This window comes from Hydractinia symbiolongicarpus, chromosome 9 (genome assembly GCF_029227915.1).
Source record: "Hydractinia symbiolongicarpus strain clone_291-10 chromosome 9, HSymV2.1, whole genome shotgun sequence".
In the NCBI taxonomy this organism is placed as follows: domain Eukaryota; kingdom Metazoa; phylum Cnidaria; class Hydrozoa; order Anthoathecata; family Hydractiniidae; genus Hydractinia; species Hydractinia symbiolongicarpus.
Window position 1 is genome coordinate 19362124 of NC_079883.1, and position 27982 is coordinate 19390105.

The window sequence follows — 27982 nt, forward strand, 5'->3', positions numbered from 1 at the left end:
ACTTACACTCCTCGAGCATAACCTCCAGATAGTTCTTATTCCCTTGCCGATAGATACTTGATAGCTTTAAAATGTAGATGCAGTCGCAGGGCTGCTTCAGTGGTACTGGTTGATCATGAAAATCAGCACTTATCTCCCTATTCCATTCCTTTACTTTGGTACTAACATAGCCTTTTTTAACTGGTGGGGTAGTGAATTCACTACCATATATTTTCTCAATCCATGTCAATATGCTTTGGTATTTCTGAAGCCATTCTGGATGCTTCCGTAAGTTAAATGACATTGTAAGTGAGGAACTATCATCATAACGAGATGCTCCATTGCTATATAGCCCCCCTGGTGTTCTGATTAGTAGGGCGGTAATTTTATTATCATTTTTGTAACCTATCACAAATCTAGCATCCTTGCCTTTATTGTTTTGTATTGGATCGCTAAGTACAATGTTTTCGATCTTTATATCAAAGATGTTAAATGCAGCTAGGTTGCTATAAAAAGCCGTTGTTTCAATATCATTTCCATAAAATTTAAACATCCCGTTTATTTATGAAAATTAGACTCTATCTAGGGTTTTTACAAGGACAGCACCCACCATTGTACGTGATAAACACCATGTAATGCTGCCAACACAGCATTTTCCCGCATATAATTAACCTCCGTCCACACCGTTCACATCTATCATATTTATCGAGATCAATTCCCCATTCATCACAATACTCAGTCATACTATTGCGCATGCGTTGATGACGTCATATATTTCTAGTATATATCATTTAATATTATTTTGTGTTGGTTATTGGCATTTAATATTATTTTTGTTGATGACGTCATATGATTTCGTATTTTACTTGTTTTTGGAACGAGGTGGTGGTGTAAGCGGGGTTTTTTAGGGGTAAAGGTGTGAAAGGAGCGAAAACCTGATTATAATCACTCCCTACTACTACTTCAAACAAGTCTGCTGAATTACGTTTTTGACGTGCTCACGTGCTTTACGTGTTTTGCGTGCTCACGTGTTTACGTGCTCTACGTGTTCTACGTTCTTACGCACTTTACGTGCTTACGTGTTTGAGGTACTCCACCACCTGAATCCCAGGGCTATATGGGTCTTGCTGTGAATTAAAAAAACGTGAAACGCGATGAGGACAAATGTAAATCAGAATCTACAGTGTGAAACAAAATCTACATCTCCATTTCATGTACGGAATTGTAGTGGACACAAGTTCATTGTATGTTCGTCTAGACAATCTCTTAATAAAGCGCACTACGCAAAATTTTAGTCGAAAGTTAATTATACGTAGCGTATAGACGTGTTTGAGGAAAATAAATTTTAAGGTTGAGCTATCTATAATATAACATAATAGTACATAAACTGGCTAAATTTATACTTTTTACCTTTATTTAATTATTCAAACATCATATTGTTGATTTTCTTGTTTATTTCAAAGATTTTGTTGGTAAGTGCAATCTTTTTGAGATCATGTATTCTGAGAAGAGTCTATTCATCCTCAGTTTAGATATCGTTTTTTACTTTGCTGAATAAAGTGGTTATGGATAAGAACTCTCACATAACTTACTCTTTTGTTCTATGCTTAGTTCACGATACATACCTGATGATGATATGAAAGCGTTGTTTAACAGCCATCCAAGCAATACTATCGATGCAACATACTTGCAAAAAGTTGCTAAAAAATCATCTCGTAAAAAGAATGATCTTCAAAGCATTTTATCCATACATCCTCCCTTCCACCAACCACAAAATGTGCGACTAATGGAAAAGTCACACAGAAGTGCAAAATGCCATGGTCGATCATGCAAAGCCGTAATAACAATCGGTACAGTATGTTTAAAGGTGGAAAGTTCTTTGACATTTAACAGAAATGGGGCTGTGGAGGAGGACTTCAATTTTTACCCACGGAAGTGCTGCATATCGTCTCTGACAATTTGGTCGAATGTCATCTTTCCAAAAAGCGTTATTGTAGATGTAGGCATTGCGGACAATGACAAAGATGGTGTTGCTAACGATCTTGGTGTTTCAGTCGCTTGACGTTTAAGAAGCCATAACATTTGTTTTTATGAAAATTTTAAATTTTACATTGTATTTATGTCAATTTTGGGTTTGGACGTATTGCTTATCTTTGCATTGTTTGTTTTTGCATGAATAGTGAGAGTAGAGTCAAATTTTGAAAATGTTTCTTCCGACAAAACATGTAGTGACTTTATTTTTAATTATATTCTTACGCATATAAAACTATGCTATGAACTATATTATAAAAAATAGTATTTTCATTATCTACGTCAGTTTCATTGGTTTTGAAAAGCACGTAAAGCACGTGAACACGTAAAGCACGTCGAGCACGTAATTTAGCAGACTCATATCAAACAGACCGGCTACCGCAAGCAATGACAATAGGAAGAGTAAATTATTCCCATACACCCATCCCCTAATATCACTCTTTCTTCTTCCGCAAAATTCGACGACCTCGGATTCGTCTTGACGTCACAAATTCTTTTTTTTTATAAATAACAGGGTCCAAGAGTCCGCACATAGTCGAAGTTGACTGAGTTAACAGCGAATGTACCTCGAGTGGATAAATCTTGATATTCAACGAACGGTCCTGCAATATCTGCTTAGTGGTCGACTATCGTAAATACCATAGTACTTTGGTATAGCACGTCGAAGGAGAGTTAAGCCTCAACGAACACTCCAGAGTGGAGATTAAATTAATAACCCGGGAACTCGGCGCGAAGGAACCTCATTAAACGGTTATAATAAAATTATGCGTTGCTTTAAACCAATTACTAGTTTTAGATACACAGAATTTTGGCATTGGTAAATTCTCCTTAACGCAAACAAAGAAGTGGTCGAAGTCTAAATCCGCCCCTGTCTCGTCCCGATATTTTTGCCTTTTAACGTCCGACGTTACGCTCTTTGTGTCCTTATTATAACTACTCTGGAGAAACCCACAATGCATTGCTTATTTATTAGTCTAAACATAATATGTAGCCTTTCTGTGCGAAAGTTATTTTCCACTTTGATGTTCATTTTACACATTCAATATTTGATTTATGTTAATGATGAATTTTAACGTCACCGTCCCCTTAATGTTCACTTGCATATTACGTGGCGGTGAAGAGATAAACCATCCGGCTTAAAATCGTAAAATCGCTGGTACGAGTCCTTCCTCCAGTTAGCCTGAAATGTGTTCTTGTTATTTTCTAATTCGTACCTCAAACGAAATAACTTTATTTATTATTATCTCTATTTCTTTATCACTTATAGTAGAGTCAGTCTAGAAAGGATTGGAGCGATTGTAACAGAAGCAGCAGCAACAAGGTATAACGCTAAAATGCTAGTAAAATATTTACAGGCCTAGCCCTAATGACAGAGATAGAAATTTCTCAATGCTGTCGTCAACATAACCGTTTTTCGCATTTACAGATTTCCATCTCCCATAATTTTGAAAGAGGTGATCATTTACATTTCTATTGGCTGCTACAGTAGCATCACCTCGTCGGAAGCTATGCATCCCAAACCGTTTCTCTTCAACCGATGTTTTAATGTATTTCAGGATTGCAGATCTAGCTGTTGAATATGAAATTGGTGTATTTTTTCTTTCTGATGCAATATGTTGCAGACGTTTTGGAAAAGTTCATTAGCCGGAATAGAAACTCTTCATCGTCGCTGATGCAGGCCATGTTGATGTACTTTCTTAGAACTTTCACAGGACATAAGTCAGATGATGTTTTGGAAATAAACACCCAGCATCCGTCACGGTTTTCGATTTTTCAATAAAAAGCTTGACATAGGATTCTTTGAAATTAACGTCTGACAGTTAACGTCTGACAGTTTTATAACCTCGTTATATCTAAGAAAGCCAGTAATATTGTCACCTTTCGTTTTATAAATTTCGTGGATCTGATCTACAGTGATAGCTTGTTTCCTCTTTTTCGGATAGGGGCAGATTTGTTTAGCTGCAATATCGTATTCGTAGGATCTGCGTAACTAGAAATATTGTGAAAATATTTTATTGCGTAATAGCTACTTTCGATAGCATTAAAAGATTCACCTGACTGTATTAGGCTGACAAGGAACAAGACGACATGTTCGGATTTCGATGGCATTGGAAGGACTTCCGAAAACGCACCATTTTCTCCATTTATTGAAATAAGATTGGTATTTCTTTATTGCGTTCTCCGCACGAGCATGTAGGAGAACGTCGATTGACTTGAAAAGCAACAATGCCTTCTTTATATCTAAAGAGCGCAACAAAGAGTCTTTAAAATGTCCTTGTTTCAAGATCCGAGAAGTATTGCTCTCAAATCAATAGTCATGGATAAATTCCTTGTAACCATTTCCATTGTGCAGGAGAGGCCAAAATTGTGCGGAAGGCCAATGCGTAAAATAAGCACCCCTCGGATTTCGTTCGAAGATTTAATACTTTGATAAGAAGAGATGCAGGGGGGACGAACAAATTATTTTCGAAACGCCAATCTTGAGAAAAAGCATCTACAGCCTCTGTACCAGGTACGAGATATTTTGAGTTAAAACGGTCAACCTTTTGTTATCAAAGTTAGCGAACCTGTCGATGGTAAACGGTCCCCATTTAGTGTTCAGAAATACGAAAAAATTTGGAGTTATTTCCCAATCATCAGGATCAACGTCCAACGAAATATTGGACTATAAATCAATAAAACTAGTTTTTGTAAATCAGGTTTGCTACTTCCATTTTTACTTACATACATTGCTGCTTTGTTATCTGTTCTCCAAGAAATACAAGTGTTTCTCCTGGAAGATGAATTGATGTGTTGGTCCCTACGTCTTATTGTTGATGATGGAACAATTTTTCTCCGTTTTTGTTGTTTTGACAACGCTCTCTTCTCAGCTGCTCTGATTTTTTTTCTCATCTGCAGAATCACTTGCTATACTATCTGATTCGTATTCCGCTACTGTGCCCCACCCACCTGGTGACTTGTCAGCGATGCGTATGAGTTTGTTTCTTGCTTTGATCTCATCTACAGCGGTTCGAATTTTCTTTGTAGATCTTTTTCTAAAACTATTTTGAACTAACTCCATAATTTCTTCGAGGTTTTCTCAATTCTTGGTTGAATTCAAACTGCTTCTTATTCGCCTTATATTTAAATTCATGCTCTCTCTTTCTCTTCTTTGAGGTTTCTTCAGATACAATGTCTCTTTAAATTGTCTTTTCAAAGTAGAAAGTTTTGCATCAAAGTAAGCCTTCATCCTAGCTGTACCAATTCTATCGACTTGTGATGAGTCGTAAGACGATACACTCGTAAAAAGACTAGGACACGTGATAAAGGCGCGCCAAAGAAACAAAAATCATTTATCCTTTTCGCAACCATTACGCAATCATATCGCACTTGCTTATGAGTCAAGAAAATGCCTAACTCTATTTAACCACGTGACATTGTGCACTGCTGATGGATGTTTGCTACAATTAGAGAAAGAATTACTACTATTTGAAGTTGGCCCATGAAATAGTTGTTGTTTATGTTCGCTGCTGGTTTCTACTAGTTAAATCTTGTACTTTATTGGTAATACTTCTAATTCTAACAACTAAATATTCATGGTTAACACTCACCCCCAAGTGGACAGTAAGAGAAATGTTTTATATCGAGCAAAATCGACATAAGCTCCGGCACCAAGTGGGAAAACAGTATTTATTTAATTAGAGAAAAACGAAGTCGACCCTTGCTTTTCTTATTGTATTTATTTCTTTTAAATAAATAGGTCAACAGAAAACAGGTTAAAATTGCTTTACATATTTTAGAAAACTTTCTTTCGTATCACAGCTTGCCTTCCGACTGAATGTCGAAACGTCGTTTGTTACTTATTTGCATAAGTGTAACTACCGTCATCGCTATTATCTGGTATAATATCCGACACAGCGTCACGATCACTGTCGTCATAATCCTCATTTTTGTTGTCGTCATTAATACTGTGACCGTCATTACTGTCGGCGTTGTTACTCCTGTCCTCATATTTATCGCCCTTGTCAGCTTCCACGGACTCGCCGCCTGATTGAACGTCACTGGTAACATGGTTATAAGAATCTGCCACATAACTACCTCCATCGCTTTCATTTTGGTCAAAACTGTTAGCAAGCACATCCACTGAACTGTCGGCGTTAAGCACACTTTGTAGTATATCACCCTCGACACCAGCTTGTTGTAAGATTTCTTCGTATCGACGTTGTGCTCGGAGTTTTGCGTTTGTTTGTGACTCTCGCTCAAAAAGAAGGGGCCTTTCATCCAATTTGGAGTGAATTTCTTTTAAATATTCTTCATATTCCTTCCTGCGATCGTTGTCGGCTTCTCTGTAAATAACAAAAAAATAAAGAATATCAGCGGGTCGCTATAAATTATCAAGCGTAAAGCGGCCTAAGAGTATTTGGACACATATATTTACAAAAGTCGTCATTATAAACTGACAAGTTATCTCAAAGTTACTTAAGAGTACACACTTAAAACTTTTTAATTTAGCTTCCGTTTCTTTCCTTCGATTTCGACCAGGGTCTTGCGCAAGAGCTTTTCTTGCCACTTTTTTTCTTAACCCACTTTCCTTTTTCTTTTTCTTCTTCTCTTCGATGCTCTGTCGAAGAGATTGCCGGTGCGTCTTTTCTAAAGTTTGTCGTATGCGTTCTTGACGCAACCTCGCTGTTTCTGTCAAACTAAAATTAAAATAAAAAAGAAAAAGAAATAAGAGATGATAAAAGGTTTTTTATCACACGCTATTTTTCTTAATGACTCAGCTGGTCATTACTTCTCTACCGCTCTAAACAATTTTGAACACGCAACTACGAATGTTTGACTGTCATGAGGATCTGATTGTTGGGTGATCATTTTGAGTAGGAACCTTCTAACTGCATACCTGATTCTGATTGCGGGAGACTCGTTTTTTCTAGTTGCACTAGGTGATCTTTCTGATCTCAGATAAAAACAGTCAAATTCGCGTGTTAGATTTTGACTTCTGTTAGGCGTACAGCTTCTATTTCCGCTACCAGAACGTTCCGGTCCTTGTTCAGATGATATGGACGCACGAAATTTTGACCGACGTGTTGGAACCTTTGCAGTGTGTAGATTAAAAGGATCGCAAATCGTCGGCGTGTTGACAGTTTTTCTTTCTTCAAGTTCAGCTTTAAACTTATTTTGCAGAACTTTAAAGTTCGGAATATCATGATGGATGTGAGGTTGGAAACTTTTTTGTTTACGTTTTTGCAGTTCTTTTTTCACACGTTTGGTTTTAGCACTCTCTGGATATAATCGCATATCACCACGGGTTTTCATATTTAGTGGTAAAGAGGAACTTGCTAACATTTCTTCTGCTCTTAGTTTGATTTTTATTTTCCGATATTCCTCTTGTTCTGCTAATCTATCAGCCAAGGTTAAATCAAACAGACCATCCGGAAACGGATTGGCTTTGAACTGTTTGTCCACCTTGTTTTGGTTCTGTTTTTTATACAGATTATTTAATGACTGGCTTTGTTTTATATCTTTTTTAGCTTCCTCTCTTTTGATAAAAGAGAAAGGCTTTTCAGTTGATTTTAAAATCTCCTTACTAAGACCTTGAATATAGCACCTTCTTTCTTTTTGGTGTTCGTTAATTTCTTGGTACAACGGAAGAAATGTTGTAGGAGGTACAGGCGTTGGAACGACCCTCTTCTTCATTTCTTTTTCTTCTGATAACCTTTTTTGTAATAACTCTTCCTCGATTTTCTCGATTCGCTTAGATTTCTTCTTTGCTTTAGCTTCCTCGCGAATTGTCATTTGAAACGGTTCAGGTATAGTAATTGACGGCGACCAGTTCTTTTCTTTTCGCTTAGGTCTCGTATAAGGAATATACTCATCAACAGAAAAGTTTTCCCACATGTTTGCAATAACGTCGTAGGATGAGGACCTTCCACGAAATGATTTCTCCTCATCAGGCACTATATTCACATGACTTTCAGGAACTTTAACTTTAAGCTGTTCATCAAGCTCATCCTCACTGGAAACTGAAGAATTCTCGTTTACTGAAACAGAAATTCGTAAAAAAATAGGACTTTTTATAAGCAACCAGTTTATACGCAACTGCACTAGAATCTGAAGGTTTTTAAGCAATTTAAAACGCGCAAAACATTACATCATAAGAAATCAAAATACGACTTCAACGACCAGCGTCGAAACAAATTTGGTGCATGTTGTCAAATTTCTCTCATGCTAAAGTACCAAAAATGTCATAATGTGTGCTAAATAAATGGCCCTGTTATATCTTTTTCTCATAATAAAGCACTAGTTTGCCTAATTATCTGTTACATGAATGTTTTTGGTATTATAGGAAATGAATAGATGAGGTCTTAAGATTCGAAATATTACGTAACAAGGGAAATAATTGGGTTTCTAGATTTCGGGGTGAGGGGGTGGTGAAAATTGGCGAATTTGTGTGTTACGTATTTATGACCCCTTTGAACAAAAGTACAAATCAACATTCGCTAAGCAGCAGTTAACGAATAACTGTTCTGTCAATATTGGCACTTGTTTGCAACTCAAGTACCTGGATGAGAGTCAAGAGCATATATTCCTTTGCTGAAAAAAAATTAAACACAGTGGTTTGAGTTCGACCTATTCCCAAATGCTTTTTACACATTACTGTAGAAATAGAAAAGTCTGTGAAAAATCCACTGAAACTCCCCATCCCTACTCGAAGTTGCATACCGCGAAGCCACTTCCATTCTCCTATTTATCTTTCAACTTCCCAGGTTAGGTATCCCCACAAAGTTTTAAGACAAATTTACCGCACCGTGAATTTAATATTCTTACTATTATTATTATTATTAAAGCATTATTAATTATTCATGAACATGTTGTCTAGACGTCTATCTGGTTCTAAAGCGTGTATTATTTCTTGCACATTGACCTTTTGAGTAGTCCGTTTTTTTACACGCCATTCTTCAGAGTGTGCAGGGATTGAGCTAATTAAATCGTTTTGTAGCCCCTTTAATAAGTGAACCTTAGCAACGTATATCTTTTGAATCCATTGCTATAATGACATACATATCCGTCATACTATACACTGGATGTTGGAATATGTTATAATATGTCAAACAAAAAACGTTTTTAGTTTTTTGCTTTTCTTCATCTTCGCAGAGCAAGATGGGTAAGGGGAACAACATTGTACTATTATTAAGAATTTGGAGATTACCACAAGCACAGGAGATGTTCGAAAAAGACGTCATTCTTCTGTGCCGGAAAATGAACACGAACCAGTTAGAAAAAGATTCACCATCTGTTTAAGTAAAAGAAGTTACGAGTGGGATCTTTCAGGCGATATGTCGGAATATTTAAAGAAAGTCTTCCTGGAATACATTCAAGAAAAGAATATATGAGAAAACATTTTATATTATAACTCAGTACCAAACATAGCTCTAGGGAGAAAAAATACTGAAAAAAGTTCACGAGATAGTAGTGCATATCATGGGACCTATTTCTCGCTTGTGGTATGCCATGAAAAACTTCACCAAGGAGAGCATCAGTGACCATATCAATTACGAATTTAAGAAGGCGATAGAAAATGTGGTTAACTCAACTGTACAAGCCAGTATTTCAATTACATACCAACGTCGGTTAAGTACTCTGCAACCGCTCATAAAGACGCCAAAACCAAGCAGTTTCTTAAGGATAAAGCTGTTTTCTTTAAAGGAGAGGCAAACTGCGCACGGCACGTCTGCGAAATAAAAGTTCATGATGACAGTGTTGATTTTGAAGACCAGACCGACTGGCTTGGTCTGCTCCATAATAAATGAATCAACATGTTACAGCCATCACAACAAAAAAGTCCTGAAACAAAGACTAAGACTATTTCGATATTGAAAATAGAGTTATAAAAGTAATGTTTTACACACAAAAAAGGTATTATCACATAAAACTTTGCAGAACGACAACACACTAGACTCAACATATAAAGCAGTCTGTTAAAAATATCAGTTTTGTTCAGAGCTTTATAAGTGCTGAATTATTTATAATTTAGTATTTTACACACTTGCTAAGTGGGTGGCTAAATTAAATAACAATGAGGTATATTTTCTCGTTAATGCGATGATCACGGGTCAATACCTACAGAATAATTAAACAAGAAAAAGTTGAACATCAAAATAAAAATCTTAAACAACATGTGACGAACATATTTTTATTATTTTATATTACTGAACTTAATGAACAAATTTGTGAGTAAAAAAATAAAGAAAATAAAGATTCATAAATAATGTTGAAGATTTATTATTAAATTTGGCGCTATCTCATCTTAAAAACTCAACTCAAAACATGAAAAAAATATTGTTGTCAGGCATGACAGATATTCCTTAATTGCAAAGAAGTTTTTCATTCAGTGTAGGAGTGCATGTTGTTTTATACACATGATGACTTCTTATGGCGCACTTGAACTCTGTTTTATTCTGATTTTCCTTTAATCATTTACAAGTACGTCCTTTATTTTTCCAGTTAGGATCTTCATCAAATTTGTCCTTTTTTGACTCAAAAATTATATAATTGATCAAATAAGCAATCCAAAAATGAAGTTATAGCTCAAGAATTAATCAGTCACATGCGGGTAAAACAGACAAAAATCATTTGTCAACAACTACTATAGGGTCATTCCATGCCAACTTAACCAATGCTTTTATGTCGACCCTCACAGATTTTCTTGAAAATTTTACCACAAGTTTATATCAATAAGATATGGAAATTCTGAAATTTTTAACTTCCTACCTCGAGTGGTTCCCAGGATATGACCTTTAGAAATTTTCCCCATTCTGGCCATTTCTTAATATTAACAAAATCCTCTGTTTTCAGCATGCCATAATTTCATGTATGGACACCCAATGTCTTTGAAAGTCTGTAATATCATAGTATTCCATCCATATTTTTTAAAGAAACCAAAACTGATATTAGAAAATTTTTAGAATTCCGCCATTATGGATCAGAAAATGCTTGAAAATGCTTTTAGATGTTTTTTTTAGTATTTTGATGCTCCAGTAACTCAAATATCAAGATGAGATAAGGTCCACACTTGTTTTTTCTTTTAGAACAAACACTTTTCCATCATTTAATCTAAATTGAATCATTTTATTTTGATGGGGTTTCAAAATATGACCTTCCGAAGTACCACCCACACAGAATTTCCTAAATTTTCACAAAATTCCAGGTGAAAAAAAGCAGCGCGGGAAAAATTTTCTGGCTTTGAAAATTTCGGCAGATAATCTTCAAAGTATCCATCAGCACTTAAAAGAAAAGAAATCTTGGGATTCTGAGTGCTTGTATACATAACCTTACATTTAAATATGGTTGATTTTCGAAAAAAATGCATGCAAGTAATTTTTTGAGGATTTTGATGCCTCGTTTACCCAAATATCAAAGTGTGAAAAGGTCTATACTATTTTTTTCTTTTAAAACTAATAATTTTCCATCATTTAATTTAAACTTAATCATTTTATTTTTATGGGGTTTTAAAATATGACCTTCCAAAGTATTGCCTGGACAGAATTTCCAAAATTTTCACAAAATTTGGGAGGAAAAAAAGTACTGCAAGAAATAATTTTCAGTTTGGAAAATTTAATAAGATAATCTTCACAATATTATTATGGACTGGAAAGAAAAAAATCTTGGGACTTTGTATATTTTTATACATATCTGTGTTTTCAAATGTAGTGAATTCTTTTTTTAAAAAAAAATGATTGTGTGCAATAATTTTTTTGTGATTTTTATGCCTCTGCAACCGAAATTGTTATGATGAATAATGTTCATGTTTAATTTTTATCTTTAAACCTATGGTTTACTAGCACTAAATTAAACCACAGCCATTATATATCAATGATGTTTCAAATTATGACCATCCAAAGTAGCAACCACATAAAATCTCTAAAACATGTACATCTGGGTAATAAAATTAAAAATAGCACAACTTTTTAGATTTTGATGGCTATTATTTCAATGAAAATGTTGATAAGCTCTCCACTTACTGAATTTTTGTTAAGTAAACCAAATAGTTTGTTCATTGTAATCATAAAATTTTAAGCATCTTATAATTGATGAGATTTCAAATTATGACCTTTTTAAAATATAGATTAAACAATGAAAGTTTCCTTTGGTAAATCTCTATAAATATTATGATAAAGTTCTAATTGAGTAACTACTTGGCACAATACCTGTCTGAGGATTAAATTGTTCCACTTTCTCTTTCTAATGGACCCTACTGGGAATATAAACTATTTTTGGAAAATTGAAAATCTATTGAAAATCCCCTTAAAATCCCCTCATGAAGTCTATAAATATCATAAAATCCATATATATCATGAGATAGTTCTTATTAAGTAACTAGTTGACACAATACCTGTCTGAGGATTAAATTATTCCATCTTGTGATTCCAATGGACCATCCTGGGAAGACAGGTATTGTGCCAAGTAGTTACTCAATTAGAACTTTATCATAATATTTATTGCGAAAAAATTGAGCTTGGCGAGCGAAGCGAAATTGTGGAGCACGTTTCCTACACGCGAGGTATACCAAGAGAATTATTGAGATTCTCAAAATTTCGATAGAAAAAAAATCATCAGCGTAAAGAAATAGGACTGATATTTTTGCACATAAAGCTAGGGTATTTTTTTTTCTAATAAAACAAATAAGTTTTGACCGAGGGGTTAAAGTATAAGTCTAGTGAAAAATGCAATAAGTACGGCTCGTACCCCCCACCCCCGGATTCTGACCCCCCCCCCCCGTCTTTTGGTCCGGATTATACGTCCGCCGAACTTGAACACACAAAGAGGAATATGCCGTGAACAAGAAACGGTAGTCGGCATTTTAGACACGTATATTTTACAGACCTAAAATATGCCTTATTTCTTTGTATTATAGCTAATTATTGTATAAATAATTACTTAATTATTTTGCAGTTTTGTTTCTAATACTATTATAGTTGTATTTTAATGAAATAGTATTAAAACAGTTTTCTTCTTTGAAAAAATTTATTGCTAGTCCTGTTTCCAATTGACTTTACTTGTGTATTTTAAGCTTTTTTGTTGCTGTGCTTTTTCTGGAGATTTGAGTTGGATTGGAAAGCTCCTGTGTAAGGTACCATTTGCTAAAGAAATATTGAATTAATTTGTACAATTATAAGGCGCCGAGCTGTGTTTTATTTTATTGTTTCTAAGAAGATGCAAGAATACAATATTATCAATTTTAATTCGTTTTATCCAAATCAAGGTAAGGCTTAATCACACGAAAGGTAGCTAGCTAGAGCTCAGTTTTGTATAAAAGAATTGAAAGTAATTTGTAGAATACATATGGAGAAGCTGTATTACTACCTAACTGATAGCCAGATATAGGAAAACCTGTAGCTAGGGCGCAGACAAAACAAATAGCTCTGGGTGCTAGAGTGACCCAACCAACCGTTTTTTATCACAGTTTTTTATTTATTATATAAGTAACCTGTTACAGTAATTAAAAAGAATATCCACTTTTGCTATCAGACCAACAGCAATGTAATTGTCAATAGGAATTAGTTGTCCGTACACCCTCCCTGAGAACAAGGTTTAAAACGACATTAAAACTGTCATTAAACAGAACTCCAAGGATGCCCAAGCCGCACACGTCCTCTAAACGGCGTGGGCATCTTCGAAACTGCTTGTAATTTTAGAACAAGGGTGCTGATAAGCTGCATACGCCGTGTAACGTGCAGGCGTTTTTGGGCAAGTTTAGCGTTTAAAAAAAAAATTGAAGTATTCACCCGAAAAAACCCACATAGACCATAAAATAAAGTATGTGGTAGCAAAGTTCTTAAAAGAACTGTTTTTGATGGTTTTTGATAAAATTTACTTTATAAATAACTTTTAAACTTTATTAACTCCTTTCTCTTAAAGCATATTTTTCCAACTATCGTCCACAAGGTATGTTACAAGGAATTGAATTTTGGAAATGCTCCAGGCAAGTTCAGGAAAGTGCTGGCGGTTTTGGAAGACAACCACTAATTTAATTGGAAAAGTTGCCCGAACTCGCCCTTATATATGTGGCCGTTTGCAGCTTATTGACACCCTCTTTTTTTAGAATATTCTCAGGAATAATAGACCAAGAGAAATTACATCACAGTTTCTTGTCCACCGCCCACATGTGTTTGAGAACAACCCACATAAAAAAGTTTATTATTTTTTAAATTATTTGTGTAAAAATTACCATTTCATTCACGATAAACCATTTGTCAGTCATTTTATTCATCCAACAAAGAATCCTATCCAAGGTGCTTTTCTATTAGTGCCGAATTTAATAATTGACATGATTCAGCATAGTTTTTAAAAGGGTCTGATTGCAAAATATGATTGCCAAAGTTCAGCACTTGTAATATTTGTGTATTTGTGTACTCAGCTTTTAAAACACAGACAAGAGACATTATAATTTCCTCTGGGTGATTACATTAATGTTGGTTGAAAAAAACCTCAATGATGAGAAGCATATGTTTTTGAATGGGACAATAAACTTATTTAATTTCCCTTGGCCTTGCATCAATCAAATCCTGAAAAAATAAACACTTTTAAAATGATTTTGTTAGAATTGGAAACTGAACTTTGCATATAAAATTAGTAAAGTTGCCAAATTGTTTAGTGTTTTCTTTTATACTTTTCCGAATTAGCCTTAATTATTTATGAGATGAAAAACAGTGCTTTCAATTCCATTGACTTAGCCATCCCTTAAAGGCACTGGAAGCTTCACTATATGAAAATGTTTTCTTTTTCTTTTAGATTGTGTACAATGGGAGTGAGTGATATAATCTTCCAATGTGGGTGGTGAAAAGAAGGCAAAACCGTTATTGTTTTTCTGCCCAAATTTGAAGCTATTTAATAAATCTTGATAAAGTTAAAAAACTGTTTTGATTTGTTTGTTTTTGTTTTATTGTCTCCCGTGAGTTTTCGAAATTCGTTCCAGCAGATTCTGTGGCTTCTAGTGCCGGTACTTTTACGTGAAAAAAATACTGTTTTGTTGTAAGGTCATTTACGAAATCGTTAACGTTAGGACCAACTTCTGCGGGTTGTACAACTCGATGTATTACATATCTTTCGGAATACTGCTAAAAGTGTAGTTTTGTATTGCGCTCTTTACTTTTATCATTCTGTGAGAAAAGGCGGTACAAAATTTTAACACGCGTTATTCGTTTTTGTTAGTTTCGCGTAATCTAATTTTCTCGCACATTTTGAAAAGAATATCCCACGCACATCAAATACTCGCGCAGTCTATTCGCAAAAAAAAACTGTTTTTGCGCAACGAATTGTTCTGCAGAGCGTTCATTTTCCTACCTCGTCCCCAGGGTTCTTCTATATGATATTCAATTTTGATGTATTTCGGAAGATGTTAGCGCCAAAGAAACAAGAAGCGCTAGGGACAAAGTATTGGATAGTTTAATTTTGCTTGCAACTTGCGAAATGTTTCGCAACCTTTTTTTTAATTTCTAGTAGAGATTTACCAAAGGAAACTTTCATTGTTTAATCTATATTTTAAAAAGGTCATAATTTGAAATCTCATCAATTATAAGATGCTTAAAATGTTATGATTACAATGAACAAACTATTTGGTTTACTTAACAAAAATTCAGTAAGTGGAGAGCTTATCAACATTTTTCATTGAAATAATAGCCATCAAAATCTAAAATGTTGTGCTATTTTTAATTTTATTACCCAGATGTACATGTTTTAGAGATTTTATGTGGTTGCTACTTTGGATGGTCATAATTTGAAACATCATTGATATACAATGGCTGTGGTTTAATTTAGTGATAGTAAACCATAGGTTTAAAGATAAAAATTAAACATGAACATTATTCATCATAACAATTTCGGTTGCAGAGGCATAAAAATGACAAAAAAATTATTGCACACAATCATTTTTTCATTCACTACATTTAAAAACACAGATATGTATAAAAATATACAAAGTCCCAAGATTTTTTTCTTTCCAGTCCATAATAATATTGTGAAGATTATCTTATTAAATTTTCCAAACTGAAAATTATTTCTTGCAGTACTTTTTTTCCTCCCAAATTTTGTGAAAATTTTGGAAATTCTGTCCAGGCAATACTTTGGAAGGTCATATTTTGAAACCCCATCAAAATAAAATGATTCAATTTAGATTAAATGATGGAAAAGTGCTTGTTCTAAAAGAAAAAACAAGTATGGACCTTATCTCACCTTGATATTTGAGTTACTGGAGCATCAAAATACTAAAAAAAACATCTAAAAGCATTTTCAAGCATTTTCTGATCCATAATGGCGGAATTCTAAAAATTTTCTAATATCAGTTTTGGTTTCTTTAAAAAATATGGATGGAATACTATGATATTACAGACTTTCAGAGATATTGGGTGTCCATACATGAAATTATGGCATGCTGAAAACAGAGGATTTTGTTAATATTAAGAAATGGCCAGAATGGGGAAAATTTCTAAAGGTCAAATCCTGGGAACCACTCGAGGTAGGAAGTTAAAAATTTCAGAATTTCCATATCTTATTGATATAAACTTGTGGTAAAAGTTTCAAGAAAATCTGTGAGGGTCGACATGGAAAGTCCCTTGATTTTCGTTCATTTGGCATGGAATGACCCTATAATGGGTCTATTCAAAAATGCATACGTACTATAAATCGTCAATCTTATACTCCATTTTATGCTTTGCTTTTGACTTACCCCTTTCCCGAACGTACAGATCACCTCTCCCCAAAAATCAACTTAATGAATATTAATTATAACACATTACTTGAATAAAGTTGAAATAACCACGCATTTTTTGCAGAAAAGATACATAAAAAAACTGCAATAATATTTTAAAGCGTAGATATGTAAACCCTTGAACGCAGATAGTCACTTAAAAAAAAAAAAATCTCCAAACATCATATAAAAGCTGCAAACGCAAATACGCACTTCTACTAAACACAAAGAATGAGAATGTCCAAGTGGTCTCGGTGAGTAAGTGCGTTACACCTTGTTGCAGTTTCTATTTTATTAAATTTTTTTGTGTACATTTTCTGAAGTTTAGCCGAACGTTAATACACCTTTACGATAATTCGGGAAAACTAACACTCCATCGCAGCCTATTTTGCGATCGGAGGAGGTAAACATCACACATAAGAGTTTATTAGGAGAAAACACGTTTTTTCGTGATAACTTTTCTTGCCGCGTTTTGTTTTTAATGAAAAGTACACATAAGTTGTATCTTATTATTATTAACGTTTCCTGAAAATTTGAAAGAAATTGATACGACGGAAGTTAAAAAACTGGAGAAAACACGCTTTCGTCTTTAACAAACTCTCATAAAAACACGATTTTTACCTCCTTTTTTCCGATATTGTAAAACGATGGAGAGCCGTAGGAACGCATGTACAATTGAATTATCGTAAAGGTGTATTGCGTGTTTGGAAAAATGCGAGTGCTCCCTCTTTCCCAAATCCAAACTTACACATTCTTTTTGCAGAGCTGAAATTCAGGTGACTACTTTAAAGGACTTTACAGAACTTCACTTAAAGAAAAACAATTAAAATACTGCAGCTACTTACATTACATAGACATATAGCTAGAAGCTACCTCCAGGGTGTAGGCTTTTTCTAGCAGTGTTCAAATGATGAGTCCAGCATGGAAATTGATCTATAGCTGGCTATCAACATTATCAACAAGTGTTTTTCACAGCTATGTAATGCAAGAATGTATAAAGTTCTCATCATTAAAAGATTCTTCATCGCATCAGTGTCAGTTACACCAGTGATACTCACTCACACCTTTCTATGGTCGCCGCCATAACAGTTTGATGTCACAAACCTGGCTTTTAGGTACAGCTTCACAATTAACTTTTCTTAGGTTCTATTCGTTTATTTTGAAGTTTGTTCTACTTCGAAGCTGTACTACTTAAGTAGTTTGTTTACACGAAATCAAGTAGCACAGCACGAAACGCAAGATTTCGCTCAGCAAAAAATCTTTTTTATTCACGCCTGAGAGCCGCCCCTTATGGGGAAGCAATTAACACACGCTTGGGTAAATAAAGTTCTTGGAACATTTTCATTTCGTCGTCGTTACCTTATATGAGACTCGTACGAGTGCCATATTAAAAATAGTGTGAAATCCTCCCTCAATGCTAAGAAGATTGAAATTGCTATTGTTCCTGTTGGCTGTACAGTATATATACAGGCAACAGACGTGAGCTGGAACAAGCCGATCAAGGTTTATGCAGCGGAAAAGTACGAGCAGTGGTTGGCTGACGAAGGAATCCACCTGCTTACTCCTGCAGGGAATCCGAAGCCGCCTCCCCGTTGCACGATTGTAAACTGGATCCTCGAGGCATGGTAAAAAATCAGTCCAAAAACAATAAAAAAATCTTTCATGCGCGTTATTACTGTAGGGTGAGAAGATGAATTAATCCATTGGTTTAAAGAAAATCAACCTTGCAAGGCAGAAAGGGAAATTTTAAAAAGTCACCAATCAATTTTGACTGAAACAGACATCAATCCGTTTAAAATTGATGAAAGTGATGTTGTAAATGCTGCTCCTGAATGAGTAGCGGAGACAACGACGATGAAAATGAAGATGAAAATGTTAAAATTTCATAAAAAATACATTATTATTATTGATATTGTATTTTATCTTTTTTGTTTGTATTTCTATTTTTTATTCATAGAAAATGAGAATGAAGTTTAAAAAATACGCTTTTTAAAAAAAAATTAATAAAAACCACAGAGCTTTCTGAATTTGACACAAAGCTATTTCAAGTTTGCCAAAAGTGAAACTATAAACAGTTTTACGTTCAACTTGCTAGCACAGCAGTACAAAGCAACTCTTGTATCTTACTCTAAGATCAATAGATGTACCTGAAAGTGTAGTCATTGAGTTGATGCTATGATTTTTGTCAAGCCAAAGCCTGCTTTTCTGCCAAACTGCTTTTCTTCTGCAATCAAAAGCATCACAGAGAAAAAAAGTTATTCAGTAATGTTTCTTCTTAGCAACATTGCTCAATCTTCATTCTGCAATCATATATTCTAAACTTCCATTTACTTCTGCAAGTTAGTACAAAACGATTCCTCAGCCTTTTTTCAGTAGACATGTTGAATTGGAAGGAAACTTCGGAATTGCAGCTTGCCAAAGTTAGTCGAACCTATCAACGGATCGGCTACCGTAAAGCAATAACAATCGAAAGAGTAAATTATTTCCACACACCCATCCCCTAATATCAATATTTCTGTTACCGTAAATTTCGACGACTTCGGCGAGATTTGACTTGACGCACAAATACTTTTGTTTTAAGAGAGTTCAAAAATCTACAAGTTGGCAAGATTCTCCTTGACATCACAATTTTTTTGTTTTAAGAGGGTCCAATAGTCCACACTTCGACTGATTTTAGGGTAGAAAACAAAGGAATCGAGAGTAACAAAATCAGCGAAATACGGCAATATGCATTATGACTACTGCGAAAACCATAGTATTTCAGCAAAACACATTGAAGGTGAGTCAAGCCTCAGCGGACACTCTTGAGTGGATATAAAATTATTAACTCGGATCCTGGGCGCAAAGACACCTTATCAAACGCTTATAATAAAATTATGCGTTGCCTTTAGACCAATTACTAATTTTAGATACACAGGATTGACGCAACAGCAAATTCTACTTAGGCAAGTGCTGAAGTGGCCGCCGTTAAAATCAGCCCCTGTCATATCAACATTTAAAAATATTGGGACTTTACCTTTTCAACATCTATTAAGAAAAGATATAATTTATGTAAGATGGTCTCAAAGATGCCCATTTCAGCGTTTCAATAAGGAAGAGGTCTCGAAAGTCTCTGCCATTTGTGTGGCAAGGAAATCTGTACGAGTTCCTGAGTATGTGTTTGGGTCTAAGTCCAGCACCGTTGAATTTTACAAATTAAGAAAATTATAAGTAGGATAAACATAAGGGTCACTGTTTATTTGGATGAAATGGTATTGATGTCGCAGAAAGTAGAATTTCTGAACATGGCACGAGACACTTTCATCTTCCTGTAGCAACACCTAACCTTCGTTATGAACCAGACGAAGTCCCAGATGCAACCGGGGGAACGTAGAGTTTCTCAAATTGTTGTTACATCAAAACAAGGTGGACAACTTGGTTTAAAAATGTCAAACGTTTTTAAATCATCCAAACATAACACTTTCAGAATTGACAAATCTAATAGGGAAATTGTCATTTGCCGCTCAAGCAGTACCTGTAAGACTACAACATCGTTACAGCAGATACGTAAAATCAAGTTAGGCAAAACACACAATTCTGTAATAACTCTGAACAGGGAATCATTACAGGAAATAATCTGGTGCTAGGACAATCTTGCCTTAATTAATGGGACGCATTTGAATGAGCAAACGCCAGATATTTACCTTCGCAAACAATAGACAGGTGAAGTCAACTCATTTTTAGATAAACAATATGGTTGCTTTGACATATTTGCTAAAAATGGTGGGCATATACAATCAGGAAATAGTAAGGTTGGTCAAAGAAATTGGGCAGTTTCTTCCGCTACTGTACATTGACAGATCACAATCACTGCAGAATACATCCCCTAGTTATCTCAATGTAATAGCGGACTTGAGTCAAGGCACCATTCAGACTCAAGCGTGTCGGCAAACCGATCTGACAGGTCGGTAAGGTCGGCACAAGCAAGCCTATTCATAGCCAGCCTGACCATTCTAGCTAATTCACCGACTCCTGACTTAGTTAAAAGAACTATGTAGACATGAATCTCTATTGCCTGGCCCCTTCGTCGTTGGTAACCAGGTCTTACACAAGAAATCCAGCCATGCGGTTCTTAACTAATGCGGAGGTGATTGCCGACGGAGCACGGATGGAGCAAGTCTGCAAAACTGCACTTACAGGCGGAACAGACAGTTTCTTCATTTGACAAAATAATTGGAGACCATAGCATGTCTTAATAAGACAAAACCTGTTTAGTCTAACCCCACCCAATTTAGGGTTCCATCATTAATTGCCAAAATTTCCAAAGGGCTATATTTTAAATGATCCAACCCTGCAGTTAGTATGTCGGATGGGAATTAATTTTTGCGAATCTTCCAATAATTCTTGTGGGAACTAATTTTTGCGAAATTGACAGAAATACACGCAAATTAGTTCCTGCAAAATTACTTTCCTTAAAGAAATCCTGAGGTTACAAGTTGGACTCCCTCAAAAGATTGGTATAAAAATTCTAAATATTATATTCACTTTATGTGACTTCAGATATATTTATTTTTCTTTTCGCTCAACCGCAATTTTAGGTTCAAAATTTTCATACTAGTTTCAGTCTTTTTTACGTGATCCTATTACGTATTTTGTAAGCAATGCTTTAATTATTTCTACTGTTATAGCCAGTACAGAAGCCTTCTTGCAGCAAGGTAAAACAAAATTTTTTTACAATCTTTTTTCCTGATCATAGTTAAAGCCTTTGAAAGCTCTTATCATGGAAGTGCAGAGCAGTTATGAACCGAAAGGTCTGGGGAGAAGGTTAGCATAGTCTAAATTTGAAATTGCGAAAGAACCACAGCGTTGATGTTTGCGCTACATATTGGAAGAATATCATAAGAAAAGCAACTTTAATTAGACAGTAATTTCTGTCTCGTGGAATGCATTGATGCAATCCTTTTCTTTTTTAATTCATATAATCATCCGAACAATTGTTAGATTTTTCTTTTTATGTATAACTGGGAACAAGGTTGGTAATACTCATTTGTGCATCATACCCACCCAAGTCGACATGTTATAGATCGATAAATTTTATAACCTGTTTCTTAAAATAAAATCTTTCTAACATGAAATAAAAAAAATCACGCACACACCTGCTGAATACAAATAACGAAAGAAAAACGATATCTGGGGTTGCATGAACTTTTAACAAATAGTGAATATGTCATTGGGAATTTCTCATGAAAATCTTTCAGGTAAGTCTAACTTGTAAAAGTACCTTGGGATTCATTTGGTATTAAATAAAACAAACTAAAAATAAAACACCTACTATTATATCCAACAGTGTAATCGTTTAGTGTGGGGTTATTTCCTCTTTGAGTTTGAAAATCATATTCATCTTTGAAGCGATTGGAGCTATTTCCCACCTTTAAGTAGGACTGATTGTATAGTCGTTCTAATGTTTTTAAAGTCTTTTTATTTTCTGCTTTAAGCGACTGAAGATGTTGGAGAAACTGATCGTCGTCATTGATTAAATCTTTCAGTGTCTCTGAATTTCGAGAGTCAAAGAGTAGAAAGTTCTCACCAGACTTGTTTTTTACACTTGTGGTAGAAAAAAGTCTGTTTCTCTTTTCTTTGACATGTTGAAATGTAACTGAACGACAGGCTTCATAGGTCTGAATTACTCTCTCTGATTTGATTTTATTATAATTTCTACAAGTTTGGCTCGATTTCTCGTCAATATTTTTATCTGGTAGACTTGCAGCATGGTCATTAAAACCTAATGAATTTCTTTCCACTACTGTTGTTGGTAATTTTGTTTTAGGGTGCCTTGGTGCAATTAGGCAGGAGTTTATAAAACTTGCAGAGAAATGTGCTGACATTATGTATGGTCATCTAAAAAATAGTTGTATATACATATGCAAAAACATTAAATATATATAATATACTTTACAATGCTAACCCAAAATATCTGGATAAACATTCAAAAAATGCAAAGAGAAAAAGTGACAATGTTGATAGTGACACCAGTTTGGCAAAGCCAAACATGGTATGCAAGTCTACTGAAATTGTATCATTAGCAAACTGTATTCTGCTACCAAAGATCACAAATCTACTGAAAGATCCATGAAGGTTAGCAGCATTGGTGGTTTTAGGATAGAACTGGAGGAGAGTGGCCTATCAGAGGCACCTTTACACCTTGTCACAAATAGGAGGTGAGAAAAGTACGATTTCTCGTGAGTGAGTGAGAACCAGCTTGATCCCATTTGATGAATATAAATGTTATGAATTACCTAGCAATGTTTTTTTAAACAAATGGACAATATATATAACACAATAAATGATCATGTTCTGCCCAATCTTAGGACACTGCCCATAATAAATGGCCGGTTTTAAGACTGGCCAGCCAATTTAAGACTGGGCAGGTCGTCAAAAGATTAGATAGATTAGATAGATAGGTTAATAAAACGATAATGAAGTATTTAAGGTAAAATTTATATTTCTATCATATAAATAAATAAAAGTTTTAATAATATGACATACAACACTTTTTTGTAAGCAGAGCAGCAGTTTGGCTCAGTGCAGCTTAGGTTTTTCTGTTTTAAGGGCTCAATTGTAGCTTATCGGTTGCGCATTGATCATCCACTGAGGGAAGTCCATCTTTTAGAACAAGGAAAGTTTCTAAACTAAAACTAATATTCTTGTTTTCCCTGTTGTTGCTTATAAAATAGCATACATAACACAAAATATACAGTGTAGCTAATACTACAAAATTAAAATTGTTGAACATGTACAATAACAGTTAGTATCTTTGAAGGTTGTCTTGAACAACAGTGTCATTTTATTTTTGTCACCATTAACACTTTGGTCTGAGCCTGCTTAAAGATAATGTCTGTCATATTGTGCACGTTGGATAATGCGCTTTCTTTGAAGATATATTCCAAACAACCCTTTAATAAAATTTTAACCAATAAACCAATATATAAAGTAGCTACTGTTTTATTTATAAAAATAAACTTTACAGGTCTGGAACTTTAGAACATGTGTAATGTACACTTAAAGGGAAAGGGACAGTGAAGTTAAAACTAAGCATTCAAAGTATTCAGGCCCTACTTGATTTAAAACTGGCTAAAAATAAGCAAGCATAATCTGCGAAAAAAACCAAAAATCGCAAATGTTTCTACACAAGAAAGTACAACAAAAATCTAAGATACTCACTTTTAATCATCAAATTATTGTCTATTTATATCTCGGGTAAAAACAGCCTTTTGCTTTGCTATTTACTTGTTGTTTTATTGCACACAATGTTTTTTTACTTCTTAAAGGGACTGTCCGGTGAAAAATTATTTTAAAATATTATTTGTAATTTAAAATTATGACATAGAAAATACCTTTCTTTTTTGATATTATTCACTTAATCACATATATAAACAAACCTTTTTATCGTAGATGTTGTTAAAGCATGGCTTCGTCTTGTTGCTGCAAATGCGCGCAAAACGGCCTGGGTTAAAAATTTAATATGCGTAATTATGCATGTGACGTAGAACAGTGGTGAAAAACAGACTATGTAGCGAAAGTGTGTAGCGTTTTCAGTACAAATATGAACCCCCCTAGAAGTTAACTGTTTAAAAACTTATTTAAAAAAACTTTTTTTTCTTGGATAGCGGAGATAGAAGACGAATAGTTATTATATACACTACTTGTACATATTTACAAAAGTCATACACATTTTTTTCGTATAAGAATCTGTTTTTTAAGAAACGTAGTAATAGATTTTTTTGTGCAAATTTAAGAAACGTTAGAAGAAGTATTCATCGGATTGCTTAAAAATTAAAAACGTGTATTAGAAATTTTATATTTACAATTTTATACGTTTATATTTGGTCGATTTTTCAATAATTTCTTCGCGAGGTGGCCTGTCATCGGGAGTAATCTTTAACGACAGTTGGCGTTTCATCCGATTTCTTTCTGAAACTTTTTTTTTACATTCGGCGCGTTTCATTATTTTTTGCAGGATATAGTGTAAGTAGCCATAATCCTTATCAACTTTCACAATTTTGGATACAAATCTTTTGTTCGGTTTGGAATACGCGACTTTGAAAAGTGGTTTCCGAATTCCTTCTTCGTTAACTGAGTGTTTCTAAAGATTATCAGAGCACACAAAATATTGCATATTTAATATCAAAAACATAAAATTTGCAATGTTTTATATACCTGTTCTCTGTTGATGTTGTGGTTGTGATCTAAAATAGCGAGTTGGGTACCAGCGAGCATCTTTTCCATTTTAAAAAAGGTTGACTTTGGCAAGTACCTAATTTTCAGTGAATGAAAAACTTCCAAGAGGGTAGTGTTGATTTGCTCCGTAAGCTTTTCAAGATCTTTTACAAGGCAAGGCTGTGTCACAATTTTAACCAATTTGTTGTGAGCTTCAGAACCCATCACAAGCCACTTTTTTCTTTCTGTCTCTTCCTCATTTAATCTTGGATGGTCGCAAGCTTTGTATGTCTTGTTGTGGGTAAAGGTATGTCTGTTGACAGAGTGGTGAATTATCGACGTAAATCTTTCAACTAACTCTAATTAAATGAGGAATCAGTACAATTTGAATCTGAAAACATATACATTCTTAAAAATTACAAAATAATTTGCCACTTCGGTTAAGCATGAAAATGAAATAAAGTCGAAAGCCATACCGTTATCTGTGTCCGTTTCATTTTCAGTTTGACAAGAAGCATGTACAACAGCTACTTGGGTTTGCGTTTGCGCATCTGCTACAGAACACAACGTTTGTGTACATGTACTTCGTACTGACGTATCTTTATATTGGGTTGCACTCGTTTGTGTTTTTGGTATGGCCTGTATTCCAATTGATAATTTGGATTCAACTTCAAATTCAACTTCATTATCGATTAAACATAATTGCTCAGAATCTTCAACCAAGGCTGACTTCACCAACTAATAACGATCGAACGAAGTAATAAAAAGGAATGGGAACGAAGATGATATACTCGAGAAATGTTAAGAACATTCAAGGCTTTGTCAATACCAATAGCAAAATACGAGGAAATTAATTTTCAAGATTAACATTCTGATAAAAAAAAACGGATTTGCTTACGTCTTTAGATTGACTTCGTTTGGCTCGCGATGTGGAGGATGTACGTTCCTTAGGGGCAGTCTTATGACAACAAATTGTCGGCACAGAATTTTGAATCAACCGGCGTTTGCAAGGACGATCTTTATAAAATAATTCATTCTGAAGTTTCCAGCTTGGGTCAAAGCAGGTTTCTTCAAAATGGTCAGAGCATAGAAATACTTTAGCTGGCAGCTTTGTTCTGTTAATTGCGGCAATCCAGGCTTTGCTAACTTCAGGATTCTTAGGCATTAGAAAGAAGCTTTTATCTTTGTTTGACTTAATGTTGTTTTTACAACCGTACGCCGAACAGTAGGCCATACTAACAGCAAGTTTTTCGACCTTTCTCCGTTCAGAGTTGTTTCACAAAAAGAAACAAAAATGTTATTTAGTTTGCTTTCTAGGGGAAATTGCGTAATGAAGCGGCCTCTTTTACATTTTGATCTTTAAATTTTATCTTCAGCGAAGCGCCTTTAGCGAATAATAACAGAACCTGTGAAATCTGATAAATTATTTATAACACATTTCCGAATATATGCTACACGGCGGTATTAACTGACTTAAAAAATAATAAACGAAAATAAAATAAGTCAATAAGATTTTTTGTTCCGGTCTATCCTTTAACGGGCTAGCGCGTTTTGTTTTGATTTTCTCACCATTGTGCTACGTCAGGGGAAACATGTGTGTTTAGCCTCTCATTCATGCTGAATTATTCAAACAAAATGGCGATCCAAAGGTGATGCTTCACGAGGGAATTGAAAAAAAGAAAACAACTTACATAAGCGTATTAATATATTATGTTTTAAAAGATGCAGATATTCTTTAGTAATAAGTACATATTAGTTGATATAATAAAACTTATTTTTTTACCGGACAGTCCCTTTAATTTTGCACATTTTTTTCTGTTCAAAAGTAAATGTCAAATGCAACATTTGTTGAAATAGAACGATGTTCTTCACAAGTTCATTCTATGCAGTCTTTTAAACGCTGTTTTCATTGTAAAATGTATCCTTTTTTAGACAGTTGTAATTCGAATCTTTGGCTACCTCTGTATGAGAAGCTCTGAAATATCAAAAGCATTTATTTGGACGCCAATTTTTGCGAATGGGCATAGAAATAACGTTATTTGCATCGTCATGAGTTATTTTCAAAACAAAAAGAAATTACAGACAGTTAACAAGTGCAGTAATAACACAACTTCCCCAAGGGCTTAATAGGTTTTATTGAATTAGGAAAGTTGGTTAAACTTTCTCATAAGAGCCAAGAGATCCAAACTTGTCAATGTTCTTATTGTTTTTTTAATTTCCAGCAAATCTTACCCATGTTTTTTTTTTCTATAAAATGTTTCTCATAAAAATCAAGTGTATACCAATTACTCAATGCGTAGAAAATATCACACTTGGTAATTTTCACAAAATCTGAGGCTGGCGGTTGTATTTTTCGAACTGTTATATTTTCAAACTCTTGAAAAATGAGGCATAAAAAGTGTTTTCGACAGACTTCTAGCGGTTTTTAAAAAGACAAGAAAAGACGTCTTTGAGTCATTCTATTCCGAGTTTGTGGCAGTTTTGTGATAAAACCTTCTATTCTACTGGTCTTACAGAGGTCAAATTAAGACGTCTTTAAGACGTTTATTTCAAAAAGATTTTACTGGTCTTACGGAGACGAAATAAACACGTCTTTAAAACGTTTATTTTGAACGAGATTTTACTTGTCTCACAGAGACCAAAAAAAGACGTTTTTGAAACGTCTTTTTTTAGTCGAAAGATGTCTGGACGAGTTAGAGGCGAGAAAATTCGTCTTTAAGACGTCTTTGTGTTCACTGGGTGGCTTAGATGATGGAGAGTCCTAGAGTGTTTAATGCTCATTTTGAGCTATGCAGATCCAATTAGGGCCTGCGCTCCACTAGACAACTCCTGGCAACATCAAACGGCCCACGCAGTGTGCCATCTCCCCAATTTTCCTCACATGGCTTGGGTTAACCCGGGGCTATGGTAACATTCACTCAGCCATGTTGAATTGCCGTCAAGAGGAATCGAACCCCGGCCTCCCAAGTACCAGAGCTATAACCACTAATCTACGGCACCACTATAATAGATTAAACAGGAGACCATGTTAGGAATCAGATAAATCATATT

General features: G+C 34.7%; 3 protein-coding genes across 4 annotated transcripts; all 3 read right to left on the bottom strand.

Annotated features, from left to right (window-relative positions):
• Positions 1-5710: 5710 nt before the first annotated feature.
• LOC130656119 (protein FAM161A-like) lies at positions 5711-24088 on the bottom strand. 2 transcript variants are annotated; one of them, XM_057458938.1, is made up of 5 exons: positions 23936-24088; positions 22047-22612; positions 6890-8030; positions 6483-6689; positions 5711-6335 (listed from the first exon to the last, which is right to left on the bottom strand). In XM_057458938.1, the coding sequence occupies exons 2-5, from the start codon at positions 22597-22599 to the stop codon at positions 5846-5848; spliced, it is 2391 nt and encodes a 796-aa protein (XP_057314921.1). In that variant the 5' UTR covers positions 22600-22612; positions 23936-24088; the 3' UTR covers positions 5711-5845. The 2 variants fall into 2 exon arrangements, with proteins under 2 accessions (XP_057314921.1, XP_057314920.1); XM_057458937.1 differs by lacking the exon at positions 23936-24088 and having other exon boundaries at positions 22047-22646.
• Positions 23199-25303, bottom strand: LOC130656122 (uncharacterized). Its single transcript, XM_057458940.1, has 3 exons — positions 24932-25303; positions 24154-24857; positions 23199-23667 (listed from the first exon to the last, which is right to left on the bottom strand). The coding sequence occupies exons 1-2, from the start codon at positions 25154-25156 to the stop codon at positions 24576-24578; spliced, it is 507 nt and encodes a 168-aa protein (XP_057314923.1). The 5' UTR covers positions 25157-25303; the 3' UTR covers positions 23199-23667; positions 24154-24575.
• On the bottom strand, positions 25295-26327 carry LOC130656120 (THAP domain-containing protein 10-like). The gene is made up of 2 exons (XM_057458939.1): positions 25830-26327; positions 25295-25669 (listed from the first exon to the last, which is right to left on the bottom strand). Exons 1-2 carry the CDS (start codon positions 26163-26165, stop codon positions 25307-25309), a joined length of 699 nt encoding a protein of 232 aa, XP_057314922.1. The 5' UTR covers positions 26166-26327; the 3' UTR covers positions 25295-25306.
• Positions 26328-27982: the final 1655 nt, after the last annotated feature.